General features: G+C 28.9%; 1 protein-coding gene across 1 annotated transcript in view; it reads right to left on the reverse strand.

Annotated features, from left to right (window-relative positions):
* Positions 1 to 24: 24 nt before the first annotated feature.
* The window catches only part of LOC114935060 (RNA-binding protein fusilli), a 60,688-nt gene continuing 36,987 nt past the window's right edge, over positions 25 to 23,725 (reverse strand). Inside the window, 9 exon segments of the mRNA XM_029307821.2 lie at positions 25 to 8,118; positions 8,120 to 8,167; positions 8,169 to 9,062; positions 11,711 to 11,938; positions 12,018 to 12,233; positions 12,377 to 12,647; positions 13,072 to 13,182; positions 13,266 to 13,320; positions 19,384 to 19,473. Of these exon segments, the coding sequence (XP_029163654.2) occupies positions 8,056 to 8,118; positions 8,120 to 8,167; positions 8,169 to 9,062; positions 11,711 to 11,938; positions 12,018 to 12,233; positions 12,377 to 12,647; positions 13,072 to 13,182; positions 13,266 to 13,320; positions 19,384 to 19,473 (1,976 nt within the window). The 3' untranslated portion in view covers positions 25 to 8,055.

Below are 23,725 nucleotides of genomic sequence, written 5' to 3' on the forward strand. Positions count from 1 at the left end.
CAGCCCGGCAAGCAAAAAGATATATATCTCCACAAGGCACATTTATTAAACATGATCGTTTTCATCTGTTTGATATAAAATCATCGATATTACAGAGTGCGTATACAGGAATAAAAAAAGAAAGATTATACCGAGAATATGTCATATGTGTAAGTGTATATAAATGCGTATGCATAGATAAATATGTATATGTATTACGTGCGTGTGTTAAGTGTGCTATACTTTTAACGAAAAAAAAAAAAAAAAGAATTTGGCAAGGAAGACATATTCTGGTTAAAATAATAAATTTATATATGTACATATATAGAGAGTGATTCCGGTATAAGGTGCGATAAACTTGAAAGAATAAGAAATTTCATTAAATTGGATTTAACTTTCGTTAAAGTAATCTATGTTAAGAGCCGCCATTTTGAATATTTATTGTATAATATAAAAAAAAAATAAAAAAAATTTATGAAACATTTTTTATTCTAACTTAATCTAACCTAACAAAAATCAAATAGTATTTTACAAGGCTAAAAGCTGATGTCTCTTTAAGATGTCAATCTATGCGATACCTGTTAAGAGCCGCCATTTTGAATATTTATTATATAATATAAAAAGACATGATTTTTATTCTAAAAAAATTAGATTAATCTAATCTAACAAAAATCAACAAGATTAAAAGTTGATATTTAGACCATAAGGAAGTATTATTGTCGGACAAAAATTTCTTAATAAGAGATGTTTAATTTAAGATCTCCAAACCCCTTTAAATTTGTCACAACTTTTCGGAATTATTCTGTATATATGAGACATCTTATATATATAATATAAAAAATATATGTCCCCAGTCAGCAGTCTGTTCGAACAGATTTAAGCAGAACCTACAATCAATTTATGCTGTCAGACAGTGAATAAAATTTCATACAGAAGTTGCTCTATCAAATATGTTGACAAATTAGGTCTTTTTGCTCGACATTGGAAGAAAAAAGACAACCGCTGAACTAGTGCAAGAGTGCAGTCAACACGAACAGACCTATTGTCGCCAGAAATGCAACAAAGCCTGCTGACAGGCACAGACTCTGCGCGATTTCTGCTGCCAATTTGCTCACATTGCCTGTTAACAGATTTTGTCGACAAAACACGAACTTAATGCGGACATAGATGATTATGGTTTGGTATGGAATCTGATCAATTTTGCTGTCAATCTGCAGGCATTCTGCTAACATTTTGCTTACTGGGTCTATATATAAGGTATTTCAAAATCATTAATAATCAATTTTTTGACTTATCTAAATCAATTTTTCCTTAGCGAAAATGTCAATACAAAATATTTCAAGTTATTAGCAAATGTGAAAAAAGCTTTGGAACAGCCAAATAAATAAATAAACTTACATTCTTTAATTAAGTTCAAGTGGAATTTATTTTTATAAAATTTTAATTTGAGATTTATTTACAGATATAAAATGATGGAAAATATTGAAAATTTGCAATAAATGATAATTTTCCGCAATATTTCCTTTAAGAAAAGATCTACTTAAATTTGCAGATATAAAATGATGGAAAATATTGGAAATTTGCAATAAATGATAGTTTTTCGCAACATTTCTTTTAAGAAAAAATCTACTTGAAATTGATCGAGAATGTTATTAAATCAGTGTGTGTGTGTGTGTGTGTGTGTGTGTGTGTGTGTGTGTGTGTGTGTGTGCGCGCGCGCGCGTGTGTGTGTGCGTGTGTGTGTATGTACATTCGTATGTTGTATTAATTTTCGTTATGCTTAGAATATTTGCACGCGCTCTATATACTTATATTAAGTACTCCGAGATTCATCCTTATGGAATGATGCGGAAATTAATGCATATCGAAATCCCTCATCTTCTGATTTGTTACATCCACTAAATATTCAATATTTGCGTCTACACAAATAATTCGGTTGCACACCACAGTCCGTTTCGCATCGTCTCGCTATGTATGCGTATATTCTGTGTGTGTGTGTGTGTGTGTGTGTGTGTGTGTGTTTATGATAACAATTAGGTAATGCTATGTAAAATTGAATTGAGTGAATGGCCCCGATATTTTTAAGGATGCACAATCCAATTACATAGTATCCCAGGATGCTAATCAAAATGATAGACAATATATGCATCTTCACTATTATAATGAAGATTTCTTTTTTCTTTGTCCGATTACTGATAATTAATAGCGTACTGTATTATTTTTATATTTATTTTTTGGTCCCTTGGAAAATCATAGGTAATAAATGTATTAAATGGTATAGTCATTTTTGAGCAGATTACGTTATCAATAAACAAAAATCGGATTTAGAATGTTTAATATAATATATTATTTAATATAATGGCAGGTACTTTTATGCAACTGCCATGACAAATTTTATATTTACTTCTTATATATTATGTATATATTATCCAATTGTACTCGATCCAATTCTATATATGATATATAGATCGCTCTTAAGTTGATGCATTTATTTATTTATATATTCTATTATATTTTAGGAATATTAATAAAAAAACATGGCAAGAGAAAAAAGTGAAATTGCTAAAACAGTACTTTGCGATCCGTGCGATAAGAATCAAAATTGATTATATAGAAAGGACTTATTATCCATCTTTTTTCTTTCAAAGCGCATTAATTACTTTATACCAATGATGTAAATACGTAAGTTCTCACTTATTGACATGGCAGTGTAAATACATATACAAGGTGTTCATAAAGTCTGTTCACTCAACCTATATTTCGAAAACGGCCATTTCCAAAATAAAAGGAATGGACGGGTGGTCTGAAACATCCTGTATATACAAGGTGTCCCATTTTAAATGCCATAGCCAAATATTTCGAAAAATAGAGAAGACACAGAAAAACGTTTCAGACAAAAGTTGTTTGAAGGAGATAGTATCATTGATATGACCTTGAATAATCATTTCAAAGTCACATAAAGGTCACTTTTAATTTCTTAATGGAAACCCTTATTTTTCAATTCATATTTTTGTAGTTTACCTTGAGCTTTCTAAAACAGTATATAATTAAGTTATTTTTCATTAAGTAATTTTCAAGGTTTAAAGTTTACAGTATTTTAATATAAAATACAAAATATATTTTGTGAAAAATATTCAATTTTCGGTAATTTTATCTTAATAATATTTTGCACGGGATAATAAGACTAATCAATTGATGTAAAAAAAAACACCGAGTTGTTTTAAAAAAAATGTGATTTGAAACATGCAACTGCGTACTTTTTATGTCAAAAATTGTTAACTACAAGTCTTATAACTCAAAAACTTAAGAGAAAAATATTTTATTAAAGTGTTTTTGAAAGCTCTCGAGATAATTACAAGAATATGCAATAACAAATACTAGGTTCTATTTAAGAAATTGAAGACTCACATGATTATCAAAGGTCAAACCAACATATATATATATATATATATCTTATGTCCTCCTCGAAGTCGTAAAACTTTTGTATGTATTTTTTCATATCTTTCATAATACTTGCTGGTATTTAAAATGAGACACCCTGTATATATATACATATAAGATGTTTTATTTTAAATAATATAGTCAAATAATATATTTTGCTGAAATTAGATATAACGAGAAAATATTTTATAAAAAAAAGTTAAAAAGAATAGGAAATTTAGAAAAAAAGTTGATAATTTTGAATTTTAATTAAGGAGATGCTGGAGTGAGTTTGTTGTTTTTTCCTGTTTTATCGATAAAATGTGAGGTTAGATAAAGTATAAACAGGTTATTCTTTTTATTGGCAGTTTGTTCATACAAAATAAGACCAGGCTGGATTTGGCATTATATAAAGGAATATAAGTAAACGTTTAGATATCAATTTGAAAGCCTAGTAAACGAGAATAACTCATTCTACATTTTCATGTGTACACAAAAATAGTAAACGAGAATAACCTAGTAAACGAGAATTCATTCTACATTTTTGTGTACACATGAAAATGTAGAATGAGTTATTCTCGTTTACTAGGCTTCCAAATTGATATCTTAACATTTACTCATATTCCTTTATTCAATGTGAAATTCGGTCTGGTCTAATTTCAGGTAAAAAAATAATCCGCATAGCCAATAAATTGATTTATCTAACCTCACATTTTGTCGATAAAACAGGAAAAAACAACAGATTTCTCAAAGGCGTGCAGAATCCCCTTAAGATACTTTTTTTAGGGCCATTTAAAGGTCAATTTAGGTTTTTTTAAATGGAACCACGCTATTTTTTATATCATAATTTCAGAGCAATATTCGACTACATTAATTATATAAAATAAAACATCCTGTATATACATGTATATAGATATCAGCCTTCCACAGGAATAAAAACGGACGATACATTTCCGATAAAATCGATTATATAGTACATCATTCTATCTGTGTGTCTCAGTAATCTCACCAACTACATCATCACAAAAGTATTAAAGGCCGTAAGCCATAGCTATGAAAGAGTAAATACACCGCCGACACCACAATTAAATCACAAGCCGTGTGAGCGTATACAAGAATGGTGTTTAATTCCACTGTCTTCGTATGTTCTCCATTATTATCCGTCATATGTTTTCCAAAACCAATCCGATTATTAATATACATACTAGAAATATACTAAAATATTCGTTATACACGATTGGAATTAGTGGCGTGTAGATAACTTTTGCAAATAATCAGTCAATGTTCCGTTAAATTGACGACGAATTAATAATTAATACATATCACATGATATATAATGACATGTATTAATTAAGTGCAATGAACGCTACATATACGTGCGTGTACATTTTTTCGCCCAAATAGAAAATAAAGCAAAACAAGTTCTGTGTGTGAATAGAAATTATGATTCATATGTGTGTGTGTGTGTGTATATATATATATATATATATATATATATATATAAAATAAAATTTAGAAATTAATTCACATATATATAATAATATATATAACTTTAAGATGAAATTTCTGTTTCACAAAATCATAGAAAGAAAAAAGAAAGATAGAAATTATAAAATACTGACTTTCGATATTTGTTCGTAGTGATTTAATGAAATTTTATTTACACACACATACACACACAGATTGTATATATAACATACATGCGCGTAATAAATTCTACGTGTATAAAAGAATATATCATACTATTTTAGAATTTTTAAATATGTAATATCGTATGGAATGTTTACTATTAATACACTTAATATTAAAATAAAGGTATTTTTACCAAAATATATATTAATTATTACATACACACAAGCACTCACACAGATACGAAGAATATTTACTGATCCAAGAAAAACCTATGAATTAATATCGTCAGAGAAAAATTTATATTATATAGGTGAATATATATAACACACACATAATATAAATTGAATCTTTGATTGCGATTTATAGGCTTTTTTGAGTTCCTAAATATCTTCCCTCATTCTGTACTTTTTCACTGCAAATGTGCATAAAGATTGATATCAGACATTAAAGTCATAAACATTCGCAATTGTATTATTGAATAACAATTTTTATACATAATAATTATAACGTGTATGATACATTACAATAAAATCTTATATTTTCATTAACAAAACGTTTAAACAACAATCCACAGAATCACGGACTTTAACATCTGATATGACATCAATAGAAGAATATATTTTTACGGTAAAAAAAGTATCTATAATAACAAATTTAAATGTTTCAAAAATCTATTAAATTTTGTTAAAAAATCCAGAAAAATAATTTTGGTATATGATTTTAAAACGCTCTGTATACATATATGTAATATAAAAAAAACATATACGCATGGAGCTCATAAAAGTGGGAGAATTAAGCAATATATTTTTTTATGCTTACGTTACTTTAAATAAGGCACTTTGCGCTCACGTAAACAAACGTGAATTTTCTACGACATGATGTCTCTTAGGCACTTTGTGAACACGAATTCTTCGTGAATTTTAATGGAGCATTCCAAGTAATCACTATTATTGCAAAAAAAACCGATCTTTTTCAGCTTTAACTAAATTTTATTCTTAACATCCCTATACACTAAAACCAAAAAGTTATGGGATGTTATCTTTTACAGTTTAAAAACGGCATCTTGTTCTATTTCAATATGTTAAATATGTATATTTAACATTAAGGCTCCTGAGTCCTCGCCGCGACCATGTTGAATTGTGACGTCGGAGGCAAGAAAGCATACGCTGAAGATTTTTAGATGTTATTTTTAAATGAAAAAATATTTCGATGAAACACTACTTCAGATGGATTTAGCACATTTTTAAAATACCTCGAAAACTATTTTTTTCCTCTACTCCATCAAAATATTTTATTTCAAAATGATATCTAAGAATTTTTAGTATGTTTTCTCTGACGTCACAATTACAATATAGTCGGTGAAGCGCCTCAACAGGAAAGAAAAGTTTGAGACTTTGTATTTATAAATTCCATATAATCCAAAAAGAGTTTTCAGTCGAAATTCGAGCTCAGATTTTCAAAATTTATCATGGCAAATTTATTTTATGCTATATTGTTAAACACATATTTGACATATGTATAAAGATAGAATGAGAGGTGCCATTTTTAAACGGTAAAAGATAATATTTTGTAATTCTTAGATTTTAGTGTAGGGATGCTAAGGATAAAATTTAGCTATTAAAAATAAAAATTCGATTTTTTGTAACAATAAAAGTAGTTCACTTGACATGGAATGCTCCATATATATGTATATGTATACACACACACACACACACACACAAAATGTTTACGAAATACTTGGACAAATTTCTAGGACTTATAACCATAAGTAAACATTTAACTCGTAAGAAGTACCAAAAATGGCCGCCATTTGATTGAAAGTAACCATTAGTATAGCAGAGTAAGAATTGTCGAAACATTTCAAAGGTTCTCAAACAGTTTTATATAATGTCGCAAGTATTATTGATAATGTATTGACGTAATATTTCTTTGTTATCAATAGGTTGCAAATACAATAAATGTTTCAAATATAGGTAAAAATTTATCTTTAATCAAATGGCGGCCATTTTGGGCATTTCTTATGAGTAATTATAATTATTTAATAACGTTGTTAATATAAAAACTTTTTTACTATAGCTTCGCAACTACTCATTTTTAGCTATATATAACTTTTTTCTTTATTTTAACATGAGAAATACGTCTTAGAAGATTGTCCAAGTATTTCATAAACACTCTATTATATGTGCATATACATATATATATATATATATATATATATATATATATATATATATATATATATATATTATACACACACACATATATATACATATATATATTTATACATGCATATATATATAATTAACATATTTACTGAAATTAAGTTTGCTGTCTATAAATGTATTAAAATATCAAAAGAAGTAAGTCGGAATATTTCGCGGAATCATTTTAAGTACTGTTGTTGTGTATGTAAGTAAATGATCAAATTAGAAAAAAGATTCAAAATTATTAGTATTCTCTATTACCTAGACAAACGTTGTAAATGACGTTTCTGTTTAATTCAAAAATGTATAGCTCAAAATATTATGAAACGGAATGTGTCACGAAGATATAATCGCGAATAATGATAATATTATTTCACTCTCTAAGAGAATATATATATATATATATATAAATCCTTTAAAAAATTACATCATAATAATTGACGATTTCAGCGATGGTAGGTAACGATGAACGTATATAAATATATATACCTTTTCGCGCAAATGGGAAATTCTCGTTCGCACAAAGAGAGAATCAACTACTAACTAACAATAAGAACGTCATCAAACACCGACCAATCGATGAAAAAAGATGATCATTTTGTATCGTTCTCCCTTGCGTGAAATCCTATGGAAGAAATTTAAAAAAAGTAATCCTAACAGCATACATATCCCGAAGACGTTCAGAGAACATCCTGAGGATGTGCGAATATCCTCTGGATATTCTCTGAATATCCTCTGAATATTTTTCGGATGTTGTGCTGATTAGAGGGTAAGCTAGAGATCGAACATACAGCGATGCAGATCGCGGACGCAGAATGCATCAAATCTGAGGATAAAATTGAGCTGGGTAAGGCAAGCCGTGGGGCGTCGCCGGCGTCGGTGCCTGGAGCGTGAAACGCTGCCGTCGGGGCGTGCCAGGCCGTGCGTTTCGCTGGCGACGCCGCTCGCGGCGGCCGCGTTCGCGGGAAAAGTGGCATCCCACGTACGTTTCAAGCTTATTATCGTGGCCGGATTCAGCGCCGGCGTAGTGGCCATAGCGATAGGCGCCAATAACCCATGCGACGTTGGCGCGCGCAAGATCGGGATACGGGGATGATGATGATGATGATGATGATGATGATGAGGATGATGAGGATGATGATGATGAGGGGGATGATGAACGTTGAAAAGCAAAAATGGCGCCGCTGCCGCTACCGCCGGGGTAGCCGTCGGCGCGTGGAGCGCCGCCGCAACCGCAGCGGCGGTCGGTGACGTCATTGCGTAGGAAATTTGGGGAACCGCCGGATTCGGGCTCGGCAGAGCTAGGGATTTGCTAGCGGCGGCAGCGGCGGCGGCGGCGGCTGCAGCGGCCGTCGGAGTAGGAGGCGAAGCGGGAGTGTTCGTGGTGGAAGACTGATTCGACGCTAAAGCCATCAACCACAGATCCTGATTCCTAATAGCCTGCGCTTGTGCCTGGACGGCCTGCGCTTGAGCCGCCTGCGCGGCTTGAGCTTGTACCAGAGCGTGAATGGGATCCCATAGGGGTGGTGGCGGCGGTGGCTGCGCGGTCGGTACCGGTACCGGCATCGCCGTCGGCGCAGCTGACGGATGTGTCAAGGTCGCGGAGGATTGTGTGGTCAACGTACCGGGTGATAGTAGGGCCTTGGTCGACGGCGGTGTTACCGCACCTGTCAATACCAAATTCATATCGTCGCCGCTGCACTGGAACACTTCGATGTACCGTTGCTTCTTGCCGTAGATCATATACCGATGATGCCGCTGTGACGCGCACGCGTACGCCGACGCCTCGCTGTCCATCTGGATGAATGCTTCGCCAGATGGTTGACCCTGTAATGTAAAACAATTTGTAAGAAAACATAAATATACAGAATGAGGAAAAGTCTCGAAAGGAGATATATGTAAAAAAAATGTTAAATACAAAAGTAGCAGGATATTCAAAATGGGGCATTTAATGGTGACCTTGATCTTGACATCAAATTTAGGGGTCATTTCAAGATCAACTTAATTTCTTTAAATAATCGAATTTTTGATGTTTTCAGTCGATAATTAAAAGAATAAATAATTTTAAAACGACCAATACTGGCTAATATATATTTAAAAATCGCCACAACGTTTCGATCATGGGTTTTGGTCCTTATCAAGTGTACTACAAAGAATAAAAAAACTAACACTATCAACCTACAAAAAGACACAGATAATTTGAATAATATTTATAACAATATACTAAAGATTGTGTAGTCTTCGACTATTATATTATCACAGTATGACAAGAAGTTTCGTTTGCATAATATGCTCACGGTTTTTAATTTTAAGGTAAAGTTTAACGTTTTGTTTACATATATTTTTACGCATTACTATAAATTTATTGTAATTACTCTATTGTAGTACACTTGATAAGGACCAAAACCCATGGTCAAAACGTGGTAATTATTAAATATTTATTAGCCACCATTGGTTGTAAAAATTATTTATCCTTTCAATTATTGACTGGTAACATCAAAAATATGATTGTTTAAGAAAAAAGATATAGCTACTAGTTGCAATTTATATACTTTTCATAATTTTTCATAATTCATAATCCAATCTTATATTTAAGATCGTCTTAAGTGTGATCTTAAGATGTGCAACCATTTAATTGATTGAATGGGATCTTAAAATGATCCAAGGCCACACATAAAGCGATTTTAAATATAAGAATGGACTATAATAAATACCATCCTTTGTATTTTCTTTATACCAACTGGTTTCTTTGATTATTTTGTGCACAAAAATTATTGTAAGATTATCGCAAAATGAATATTGTACAAGATATACCATATTTTATATTATATGATTATATCAAATTAAAGCATAAAATATTGTATATACTGTTCACATGTTGGCCGTTCTTTCCTCATAATGAATATTGACTTTTAGATTAAATATTACAAAAAATTAATTTATATAAAAAATGTAGAGTAGTTCCATATAAAAAAAACTAGTTTGACCTTTAAATGAGTTTAAAAAACCGTCATCTAAGGATACTTCTAAGTAATGATATTTGTCTTTGAAACCCTTTACTTTATATGAAATATATTTCCCAAAAATATTTTACTTTCAAGATAATCGACTGTATCGCTTAAAATAAAACACCTTGTATATATCAGAGAGTTTATGAAATATTCAGACTAACTTTTAGGGCATAATATTTCTCATGTCAAAATAAAGAAGTTTATACAGGGCCTTATTTTTTAAAATAAGCTTAAATAATTAAGAAATGTTATGTTTTAGAAAAACATATTTCGATTAAAATTATTTAATCTTGAGAGGAGAAAAAGTTGATAATCTTAAATTTTAACTATTGAATAATATTAAATATTAATTTATTTTAACTATACAAATATAAATTTGAAGCTCAAGCTATTTTTAAAGTAGAACCACTATATTTTTTTTTATACAAGGTGAGTCATTTTAATCAACGTAAATATCTCGTATAATAAGCAAGATGGAAAAAAATGTCTCAAACAAAAGTTTTTTAACTATGAGGAGGACATAAGATGATGTCATTGATTTAACTAAACATTTTACAAGATATTTTACATTTTATGCCAAAAAATTGTAAAAACTTTAAACTTTTACAATTTGAAAAGTACTTCATCAAACAACACTTTATTATAGGTTTTTGGAAAGCTCTTTAGATAAGGTATAAGAACATGTAATGAAAAATAGCAGGTTCTATTTAAGAAATTGAAGGTGACCTTTAAATGATTATACAAGGTCAAATCAATAACACCATTTTATGTTCTCCTCATAGTCAAAAAACTTTTGTTCGAAACATTTTTTTCCATCTTGCTTACTATACAAGATATTTACGTGCGTCGATTAAAATGGCTCACCCTGTATATAAATCAATTACATTATTTGACAAAAAATTATAGGATAGAATGTTCAAAAAATGAATAGTTTACGAGATATGTTATACTTTAATTTAACATAAATTCTGAAATATCTTATAAAATATTCATTTTTCGATCTTGGAGAGACTTTAAAATTTTATGCATAAAATATTGAGAGAAATCAATTAGTATGTAAAGAAAATACATAATTATTTTAATTTCTTATATCACAAGCATTAATAATGCATAATTGATATAGCATTTCTTCGTTATCAATAGGTTGAAAATAGACTAGATCTTTTAAATGTCCCCATAGAAAAAAATCTGACTGTTTTCAATCAAATGAAGCTATTTTAGGCATTTCTTATGAGTTAAGATTTTTACTTATAATTATTTAATAACATTAACACATTTTGTTTTACTATAACTTTACAATCACCTATTTTTTACGAGTATATATAAACTTTTTTTTTATTTTGATGTGAGGAGTACGCTCTAGAAGTTTGTCCAAGTATTTTGTAAATTCTATATATAAGAATAATTCTCTCAAAAAGTAATATCTGTTCAAAATGTAAACATTATATAATGTAATGTATGTACCTGTGCATTGTAAACCATATGAACACCTTGATAGACTATATTTTTAGAATGTTCACCCATAAACTCCAAAATATGCTCTACAAGCGCTTCATAAGGCAAACCACGTAGTCTAACACAATCCTTACGTGTGCCAGATGTAATGATATGTTGCGGAAGCAAAGGTGGAAGTTGTGTGATAGGGGGTGGTGGTAATATCACTTGCTTTGGATCAGTTGCTCTGTTTAGGACCTATGTAATAAATAATTAAAACGTAAATAAAAGATTTTACATGTTTCTTGAATCGGTAAGTACTTTTTATTGCACCTACCTGTTGCACTTCTGCAGTTGTACTTCGAAAGAGTTCTATGTACCGACTACCAATGCAGTCTCTATGTTTGCTCAAAGCCTTTACAGCATCCTCTTCTTTTGCAAATAATACGAAAGCATCACCGGTTGCTCTACCATCAGGTTTCTTCACAAACAGCACTCCGTCCTCACCATCTAACACTTGACATGGTTTTTGTCCAGATTGAAAAAATTCCAGCTATAGAAAAATTACTGATATTATGTGCATATAATAGAAAAATGTACATCTAAAAAAATTCTCATCCCATATTGAACATTATAAACCATACAAAATTCATAATGCAAATATTAAAAATTTGAATTTATGAAGTAAGTATATACCACTTGTTTAGCAACGCAATCATATGGCAAGCCCCTCATTCTAACGATAACTTGAGCCCCACGTGACAGAAAAGCATGCGCCTCTCCACTTGTACCACCAGCAACGCCAACAAAATCCTCTCCAGAGGCCTTGTAAACCTCTATGTATCGTGCACCCATGTGATGTTTGTGTCGTTTCAGCGCCATATCTCTGTGTTCTTTATTAATAAATCGTACCAATGCCTCGCCGTTACGTCTTCCCATAGGACTTAAACAAAGAGCTACACCACCTCTAAAAAAAAAAATAGGTTTACACCATTGTTAGTGTATCGCAGTGATATCATAGTTTCTTTATTATGGATACTTGTTAAAAAATTTGTAAGGTGAATAAAGTACAATAAGTATTACAGACATTTTCTGATTTATTTTAATTTTTAATCTTTAATAAGAAAATGAAGAAAATTTTTTTCAAATTCAACTTGTTATACAGAAGAAATTAGAATAAACTGAATTTGTACATTTTAAGTACAGTACAGAAATACAGTAGTAATTAGTCTCAATTACCTGTTTTACACACATCCATGTAGCTTGTGCATAAAGACCGATAAATACATTATATAGAATAAAATCGATTTGTTTAATCATGAACATTTTGTTAGTTGCATTTGATTCAGTTTCATAAATTGTAAGAGTACTACATGTGTAGATATACTTACTTGGCAACATTTAATCCGCGAAAAAACTTTGCAATATCCTGATCCGAAGATTGCCAAGGAAGCCCACGTGCTCTTACTACGCAGTCATTATCTACCTCTTCATCCTTAGAGCTAAACATAAATTTGTATATCATTATTATATAGATCGAATAATTGAAAAATAAAAACGTACAAAATAGAATTGTCAAACTTACCATATGCCAGGTTCTAAGACAATGTTAACTACTTCTGGATTCTTAAAAATGTGACCTGAAAATATATATACATACATATTTATTAATTAATAAATAAATGATTAATTAATTAATAATTATAGACATATTACATTATATACGTAGATCTAACTATATAAAATTATGAACACATTAAATAAATAAAAATACTAATTGACATTTATGCACTTATTAAAAGAAATTGAGGATATACATATGTTTGCAAAGATATGTCCTGCAAAATATATTACACTTTCTAAAATTTAATTTATATTTTTTTACAATAAAACAAGTGTATTTAGAATTTGTAGAAAAGAAACAAAATTATAACAAAAAAAAAATATATATATAGAAGAATCGAAAAGATCGATTTAACCTTAGAAATCGATAAACGTTATATATCTCCAGTAACAATTATCATTTATTTTAACGATCGATTCAAAAGTAATTTGATAATACAAATTTTCGAGTAATTTCTCTTCCGTAGCTGCACTTTTATTTGAATCATTAATTAGAAACAAAACTATGAAATATGTTGAGCAAAAACACGTATGTATGTATGTACAACTGTAGGTATACGAAACATCATATATCGAGTGGGACAAAATATGTGGACCTGTAGATTTATGGATTCTGGTTACTTCACTAGCAGGGTTGGGTGAGTTAATGATTTTTTAAAACTAAGTTAAGTTAGTTAGTTATTTTATAAAATTAATTTAGTTTAAGGGGTAATGCCACTTTAGCCCCCGAAAAAACAGCCTTCTTCTTCTTATTCTTTTTATGGCAATGAAACGCACAGTTTTTGTTCGTGGTTTCAGGCTGCCAGATTATCTTCAGTATAGTTTTGAGCTTGATAGTGTGTATACATATACAACGGACCGGGAGAAAAAAAATTTTTTTTTAACGAAACACGTCTGAACACGTCGGCCTACCGATACCGACACCAACTCGAAAAAAAACAGTCTAATTTTGACAATTTTTTTATAGGAATATAGTGAATAGAATATAAAATTTGTTTAGAAGTTCTTACCCAGAAATGATCGAAAAGACGTCGAATCGATATTGATTCGACCAATTCGATATCGATTCGCCATCGATTCGACGTCGATTCAACGTCGATTTAACTATCATTTCCGGCTGGGTATTGTACATATTTTGAAGTGTGTTTGCAAATTTTTTTTCAATTTTTTTATATAAAATGGCGGCGCGAGAATTCAGCAAAAGTTTGTTTGTTAATTTTTTTAAAATTTATAATAACAAAGGAATATTTTGATTTTTATATAGAAATATATTTTTTGATAATTAAGTACAATTGATGACAAATAAATATATATATATATATATAATTAATAATACTTTAATTTAAAAATAATACGTTTATAACTTAAAAAAAGGTATTCAGAGATAAAAAATTTAATTTAAGAAAAAAGTTAGTAAGTTATTTAAGGTAAAATATAACTAGTTAAAGTTAAAAATTAATACATTTTAAATTAACTAAGCTAAGTTAAAAGTTATTTTTTTTTAACTTTTAACTAGTTAATCATAGTTATTACCCAATCCTGTTCAAGAGCATATCTCATCGAAAATGAGCAAAAAAATTAATCTAAATTTACAGGGTGTTTATATAATACGTGATCAAACTTCTGAGCGTATTTCTTTTATGTTGAAATAAAGAAAAAAGGTTATTTATATTCATAGTAAAATTGAGTGATTGCGAGCAGGTTATAGTAAAATAAAGTTTATATTATATTAAAAATATTTTGTTATGAATTAAATGCTTTTATACTTATGATTATTTAATAATAACATAAACTTTGTTTTACTATAATTTTGCAGCAATTCATTTTTGATTATGAATATATATATGTACATAATACATATAAACTTTTTTCACACACCTTAGAAGCTTATCTAAGTAGTTCTATACACCTTGTATATTCAAAAAATAATTCAAAATTTATATTCAAAAATGCGTTTAAAACATATAAACGAATAATTGAACATCGTTTTGAAATTAGAATAGAATCAAGTTCAATATATGTATATGTATGTATATAATACAGTGTGTCACATAGGAAATTGCTGAAACTATAATCAGCTGTCACTTTTTAATATGCGTCCAGTTATTGAGAAAACCAAAATTATGTTAGAAAGAGGAAAATCTACAGTTTTTAATGGATATAAATAAAATGTTTGTATATATACCAGTTTATTTTATTGATATAAAATTTTGTACGAATTCAAATAATGAGCATTTCGAAAATATTTATCATAAGTTTACATATGACTATTAACACTTTTTACTTTTTTTTTAATAAAATTAGTATACAAACATTTTATTTATATCCATTAAAAACTGCAGACTTTCCTTTATTTGTTTTCGCAACACAATTTTTGTTTGCTCAATTATTGCATGCATTAAAAAATGACAGCTGATTATATAGTTTCAGCAATTTCCTATGGGACACCCTGTATATACTTCAAAATCCGAGTCGGATCCAAATAATCAAAAATAGTATTATATTATATTCGAATTTTAATATTTGAATACCTGCAAGGTAAGAATAAATAATATTTATAAAATAATAATAATATTTAAATACTTTCGTAAAAAAATCGAAGCTGTTACGAGTAATACACTCAAAGTCTAAGATAAAAAAAATCTATTTATGGTACTTAATTGTTATACACATCCACATATACGCATATTACATTTCTCACATTTACATATGTATGTATACTCACTCATTTACTTATCTCCACCACCTTTTTCTAAGTACTTATAAAAATTGGAACATGTTCTTGATACAGATTTGAATGTATAGTATTTAAAAGATATACTTTTATAGAGGGTTCGAATCTATCTCGTCCAAGTTTAAGTTCTGCTTGAAGGCTCTTTTTTTCAAAATAATCATAGAAAGTTCAAAATCATATGTAAACAGATTCGAATTTGTTTGTAAGATATTATACTTATTAATCTCATCATAAGATTTGTTTTTTTTCTTTTGAAATAGAACAAATTATTTAATTTCTACTGTTTTGTTGGAAATAAAATAATATGCTTTATAATTATCTGAAGTTTCAACCTAAGTATGTTTATATGCACTTTTTGCTCTTTTCGATAAATAAAATACGCTTTCAATAGCGCCACACATTTTTGTTAAATCTCGTAGAAATACACAGTATGTATGTACACATATGATTGGATCATAGAACACCAGTCCATTAACAAAAATTTTTTTAACCCATACTATTTATCTATTTTTGCACTTTTTTTCCTTATACGCCATCTAACGATTAAACATACATAATAGTTATACAGTTTATATAAAATGCAAAAAAAAATTTTTTTAATTTCACAATTTTCAAATATTCACTTATTAAAATCACTTATTAAGATGATTATTTTGCAAATAGCAATTAACAAGAAAAAACAATAAAAATAATTTAAAGAATCAAAAATAATAAAAGGATTTCGATTTTGACGATTATTTGACGTAGAGTAGCGATTGGAGAACATAAGCGACAACTTTATAGTATAAATAGTATATTATATATTTTCATTACCAGTAAAAAATGAAGGCAGGCTTAGAATATAAAATTTTGAATTGTATTATCGCAAGATGATTAAAAACTCAAGAATGAGTACAGGTCATAATTTATTGCACAAATACTTGCAAAAAGTATTGAAATCTCTTCGTACACAATAAAGAATCGGACTGCATTACAGAAACGTCAGTCTGCGATAATGTCTTCTGAACTTATGCGCTTATTACGTTTCTCCTGCGTAACTCTATATATCCGTTAGTTTGTGTCTCGGCTTTCTCATACCTGCACGAAATGATTATTCGAATCGCAGACTCGGCAAAAATTTGTGCACCGCCGACAAGTAAAAAATTCATTTTGAGGAATGCACGCGGAGTCAATCGACATTTCTTCATTCATATAAGTAACCTTTGTATCTTTTTCTCTTTGTATTTTTTAAAATGTAACCAATGAAAAAAAAAAAATAAATTATACAGGATGTCCCATTTTAATCGATTACCCTCAAAAACTTTTTGATTGTACAACAAAATGTTTCAAATAAAAGTTATTTGATTTAAAGGCGCACTGAAGATTATGCTACTGATATTTTTCTAAATGGAGCTTTTCAAAATCATTTGAAGGTTATTTGTGTCATTTTTTAAATGGTTATGTATGTATAAAATATTTTTGTATCTTTCTGTCTTTATATTATAAATCATAATAATTATAATTATAATAAAAGGATACAAAATCTTTAAAGAAACAATTTACAAAAATAAAGGACAGAATAAATATTATTTATCGGATGTTATTAAAGAGATATTTTGCGTGTTATAATATTTATCTATAAAAAACAAATGTCCAAAATTTTTTAATATTTTTGAATATTTTAAATTGAAAATTAAAATATGTTTTAGAAATATTTCCTCAAGTTGTTACATAATAAATTATACACAAAATTTTATAAACAAAATTATTATAAAAATTAAAAATTTTTTCTCCGACTATACATAAGCTTTACCTAGAAGAAAAAAGGGGGAGGGGGAGGGGGAGAGAGAGAGAGAGAGAGAGAGAGAGAGAGAGAGAAATTTTAAATAGAATAGTTTGGTTGTTTAAATTACTATTACATGTATAATATTTTATCAATATAATAAATTAAAAAATATGCGATGTTAAGCGTAATCCGTTTGTTTTTTTTTCACATACATATCACGCAGCTTAGTTCATATTTTCAATATTAGTCAATGACGTAATTTTCAATAGGTTGAGTGTTACTGTGATAAGGAAGTTGTCATACACCAGCACTACTACTGTACAAAACAATTTGACCTGCACTCTTACTCGGGTGCAATTAGAGGAGAAACTACATATATATGTATATTAAAGTGCATGGTGCAGTAATTAAAAATGTCATTGTTTTGGAAAATATAATTTCAATTGTTAAATCGTCTAGAAAAAATTTAGAAAAAAAATTCAACTTTTACGTATCAAATAGAAGTAATATATTTGTTTTTTGAAGAAAATATATTCTGACGATGTATTATTTTTTCTCTGCATAATCGAAAAATTTTTCAAGTGAGATAATTCCTTGATTGAAGAACGGTTTTTAATTATATACCAACGCAATTTTCAAGGGCATCATCAATGTGTAAACATACTGCATATATTATTTGGAGAAATGCATACACAATGTTACATTATGTATACATATGCGAGCACGTAACTCATGCGAAGCTTCTTATCTTATAAATGTCAAGTTATAAGAAAAAAAAAAAAGAAAAAGAAGAGATACGTTCTCCCGAGAAAACAAATGTTTTAAGGTTAAGATAATATAAGATTTCCCTCTTTATATAATTTTGTGAAAATTGATAAATTCATACTCTTCTCTCTCCTCCTTTCTCTTATTTTGCAAGATTAGAATTAGATTGAACTAAATTGATTGATTTTTATTTGTTTTTCTTCCTAGAAAACTTTTTTAAAGAAATGGAGATATATTTTGAAGGCATTTTCTACGACATTGATATGTGAAACAATGCAGTATTCAGTGTTGTGCTTAGATGATTTTAAAATTAGAAAAATAAAAATGAGATAAAAATATGTAAATTCATCTTAGATAAGATAAAAATGATTTCGTTTTAAATCTAGATAAAAGATAAAATTATGTGATGATTTATCTAAATATTTTTAAGACCGTTTATCTAAACACAATTATAAAAAAATAAATATAAATTATAAAAAAGATATAAAAATATATTCATTTTTTTATTTATAAGTTTTTATCGCTTACTACTTAAGTTCTAATACTTAAGTATTTTTATGTGCTAAAGCCCTAAACCAAATTATCTAAACGTTATTCTAGGTAATTTAGTAAAGATAAGACTTTTTATCTAAGATGCAGATAATATATATATTAATATTAATTAACTATATAAAGATAAGATGACGTTAAAACTTCATTTACATAATCATCTATATAATTTTATTTAGATAACAACAAACACTATGGCAGTATTCGATGTATAACTAAATACTTATTAGTTTACCATTAAAAAAATAAAAATAAAAAATAGCTTACCATCTTTGATCATTCTCTGTATCACGTTCACCATATCCTGTATCTCTTTAACATGAAAATCATTGTCGGTATCAGGCGGCAGTCCGAAATCTGATTTTCAACAGTTAAGGAGAAATCTGTTCGAGTACGATAAAAAAATCGATTTTTGATATCGTATAACGCTGACGCGTATTATTCATCCATATTTTCAAGAAGTCTTTTGGAGCAGGAATTGTAAAGGTATGAGTTCTTACGACCTTTGTGCTTCATGCATAAGCTGACTCAAATTTATCGGAAACAGGAATCATGCGAAACGTTTACAGAGAGAATTTTACACTTTCTTTTATCAAAGTTTATTTTATCGACGTTAATAATATTGAAATTATAAATGTGCAATAGAGAGCAAGTACGACAAAAGAGAAATGTAAACAGCTTCCCGGGATATAAAAACGTAAAAAAACTTGTATTTCTTTAAAAAATAGTAAAAGAGAATATATAAAAGATGTAAAGATGTGCAATCCGGGAAAAAATAATAAATGTTTCAAAACAATTTGAAAATATAAAACATGAAAAATAATAATTTATATAATCAACTTTGTATCTTGCACATGTTTCTTTTTCATATAAACTTCTTGATTATAAATGACATCGGTGTCACTTTGCATGTGACCCTAGCATGTGACCTAAATTATAGAGATTTTACATAACGATGAGATAGAAGAGTATATTAGTAATAGTATATATATATATGATATAAAAAAAACAATTTTATGTGTACGTATGTGTTTTTATATATGAGCAAATAACATTCAAAACTTTAATCACATGTTAAACGAGCGGAAGAAATAGTGAATTTTGTTATATGATTTGATAAACAGTGTTACAACAACATGATAGAGATCGCAAACAAAAATAAGGAGAAAGAGGAGAGCGTTACTATGTACAATACCCTATATTTAACTATTAATGTGTGTGGATGTGAATACTATTATAATATCCAGATAATACGAATCATACAGATTAGTAACGAGTACCTAATCGAAAACTGAAACCACTAAGGAAATCGGAGAAACTGTGTGTGCATTTTACATATACACACACATATGTACACATGACGTTCATCACTAGCTTAATATCTTCGCTACAAGGCTGACCTTTAAACCATGTCTCGATAAGAGACCGCATCGTTTCAGTCAGAGCTTTCTGAAGTCATCTGGTCGTTATTGTAACAAAAATACATTTTCATTTTTCCCTTCCCACAATGTTTTTCCTCATTTGCAAAAAAGTATATCCAAAAATGTATTCTGTCGAAGATGCAAGAAAAGAAAAATCGTGAAAGCAAAACTTATAGTCCAACATTAAATTGGAAATTGAGAAGAAATGACTTTTTTTTCGAGATAGAAGAAAATAAAAGAACGTCAGTAATTTTGTTAAAGTATAATATCATGGGGTTAAATAGATAACTCAAAATAAATATATACTCGTATCACTACTATGATAATATTAACAGTTTCTAATTTTTAACGGAGTATTTAAAAAATTTATAAATAATAATCCTAATTCTTTACAAATTGTTGCTTTAAAATAGATTAAAAAATTTTTTTAAATATGCAAATATTTCATATTATCATCGCATGTGGTTCGACTAATCTGGACGCATTAAACAGGTGAGCGATGATGATGTGTCGATCGGTATGCATATGTGTATATTTGTACACATATTAATTAGATCCGGCGCAAGTGGTCACATTTTATTACCACCAAGTGGATATATATATATATATATATATATATATATATATATATATATATACAGGGTGTTCGGTATATATATATATATATATATATATATATATATATATACAGGGTGTCCGGTATATATATATATATACAGGGTGTTCGGTGACTCGCGTTTAACGTTAATGAGAGATTTCTGAAGCGATTTAGAGACGATTTTTCCTCAGCAAAAATGTCCAGGCACCAATAATTTTTTATTTATAAATGATTGAAAATAAAAGCTTTTTTGTAAACTAAGCTTTGTAAAAATAAATTATTAACAAAACTACATTTTTTAGTTAATTTCAGATAAAGTTTACTGTAATAGAATTTTAATTTAAGGCTTAGTTACATAGATACATAATTTCAAAAATTGGGAATATTAAAAAAATGATGACCTTTCTCATTATTTTCACTAAGGAAAAATCGTCTCCAAATCGCCTTAGGAATCTCTCATTAACGTGTAAAACGTGAGTCACCGGACACCCGGTATATATATATATATATATATATATATATATATATATATATGTGTGTGTGTATATATATATACACAACAAAATATAGAATATGAAAACAAATTCACGATTTAAATCACCACAATAAATAAAAATACTCGATATTTCATCAGCAAAATCCATTTATGCGTAAAAAAGAGTGAGACAAATCGAGAAAGAAAATAATTTTGGAACGTATGTGTATGAGGAATTTTTTTAAAACATTAAAAATAAATTTTGTCCCTAAAGTCTATCTGACTAAATAAAATGTAAGAAAGCGATAGCGCGATTCTTATCGAGAATCAGAGTATCACCTTTATAAGTAAATACAAAATTAAAGGTCGATTAATTTAATTACAATATTATTTAACAGATCAGAAGATTAAAAACAAGCTGTTTATATATCAAGATCAAACGATAGATAACAAAATCTTATTTTTCGAATGAATTTAACGACCAGATATTTGAACCTTCTAAACACATAAAAATTCCAGAAACAGATTACAAAAAACAGTAACATACCTATTTACGATCTTAATTCCAAACATCATTTAAATGCACGAATCCAAAATAATTCCGCTACAAAGATTTGATCCCAATTTCTTCGCTTCGTATTTAATTTGCGAAAAGAAGTCGGAGAATTCGTCACAATCGTATTCGCTTCACGGAGCGCAGCAACGATATGTCCATTCGTATTTTATACTACCGCAAAGCTTACTGACTCCGGTTATAAGATGACGATCGGGACGTCTCGATCGGACGACGCGCCATCTAATGGCAATATAACGCGAAGGTCTATCATCGATGTAGAAATTCACAAATGGTGCAACAAAAATATGTTTTATTTGCGTCACAGTTGCTAATGTGTATTACGCAAATCAAGAGTTAGACCGCAAGCTGTAAAATGCTACCGCGCGGTGAACACTTAATTGTTATCAATATCGACAAAGATGGCATGAACTAGTATTAGCATACAGTATTATGCGAAATTTCATAACTAACATAGCGCGCCATTCGAATCAATTCCAGTAAGCAATATGTTATCAAAAGAAATTCATTAAGTATTCAAGTTTAAGAATCGGATTTCCGAAAACATCATCAAAATGATAATATTATATATCTCGATGTTTTCACTATATCTTTCGATTGAATTTGAAGAAAAGATATATGTACTTATTGTTAGCAAAATGTTACCGCGTCTCCTGATGATATCAATAAGTTCTTTAACGCGTCGATTTTAGAAGAAAGGAAGACATCACATAAATGACATCTAAAAGAATTCCACAATCTGACTTATCGTTTTACCATATCTTACCGTTAAGAATTGCTATTTTGTAGTATTATATTTTTACATATTTTTATAGTTGGGTTGTGTCTGCAAGAAGCACACATCGCAATCAGAGTTGGGAAGTAGCGCATTACTTGTGACGCCGTTACCGTTACAGTTACTTTTTTCGGTAACGATTTGGTAACGCCGTTACTTTTTTCTATTTGTATAACGAAAAAGTAACGACGTTACATTTTCTATCGTAACAAGTAACGAAATTGATTCGCGTTACTTTTATCATTACTTTTTAATATATTTCTATAGCTATTCATACATATTTAGATCTTAATATAAGATCGGATTTATGATGAATATCTCTATGAGAAACAGTGCATGACATATATATTTGACATTAAGTAGAATTCATACTGGCAGATAAAATATAAAAAAAAAAGATTTAAAAATTAAAATTTTTATACGCATTTTATGTTCACCTTATATTACTTAACACTAAGAAAAAAGTAACGGAAAGTAACGATTTTTTAATCGTTATTTTTAAGTAATGGTAACGAGTTACTTTTTAAAAGTAATTAAATTTCCCAACCCTGATTGCAATCATACAAATTCTTTTTTATTATAAAGTTTGTAGACATCCTAAATATCTATCTAATCCTGAGGATGTTAAAAAACCAGGTTTTAAAATGCCCATAGATTGAATAAAAAAAAATATGATTGTAACGTGGTTTTTGCAGACATAACCAAACTTCTTTGGTTAAATATCGATATATAAAAATATAATCTCTACTTTATGCTTAAATACATA

The sequence above is a fragment of the Nylanderia fulva genome, unplaced genomic scaffold (assembly GCF_048542155.1).
Source record: "Nylanderia fulva isolate GAGA-0341 unplaced genomic scaffold, ASM4854215v1 Scaffold88, whole genome shotgun sequence".
Classification (NCBI taxonomy): domain Eukaryota; kingdom Metazoa; phylum Arthropoda; class Insecta; order Hymenoptera; family Formicidae; genus Nylanderia; species Nylanderia fulva.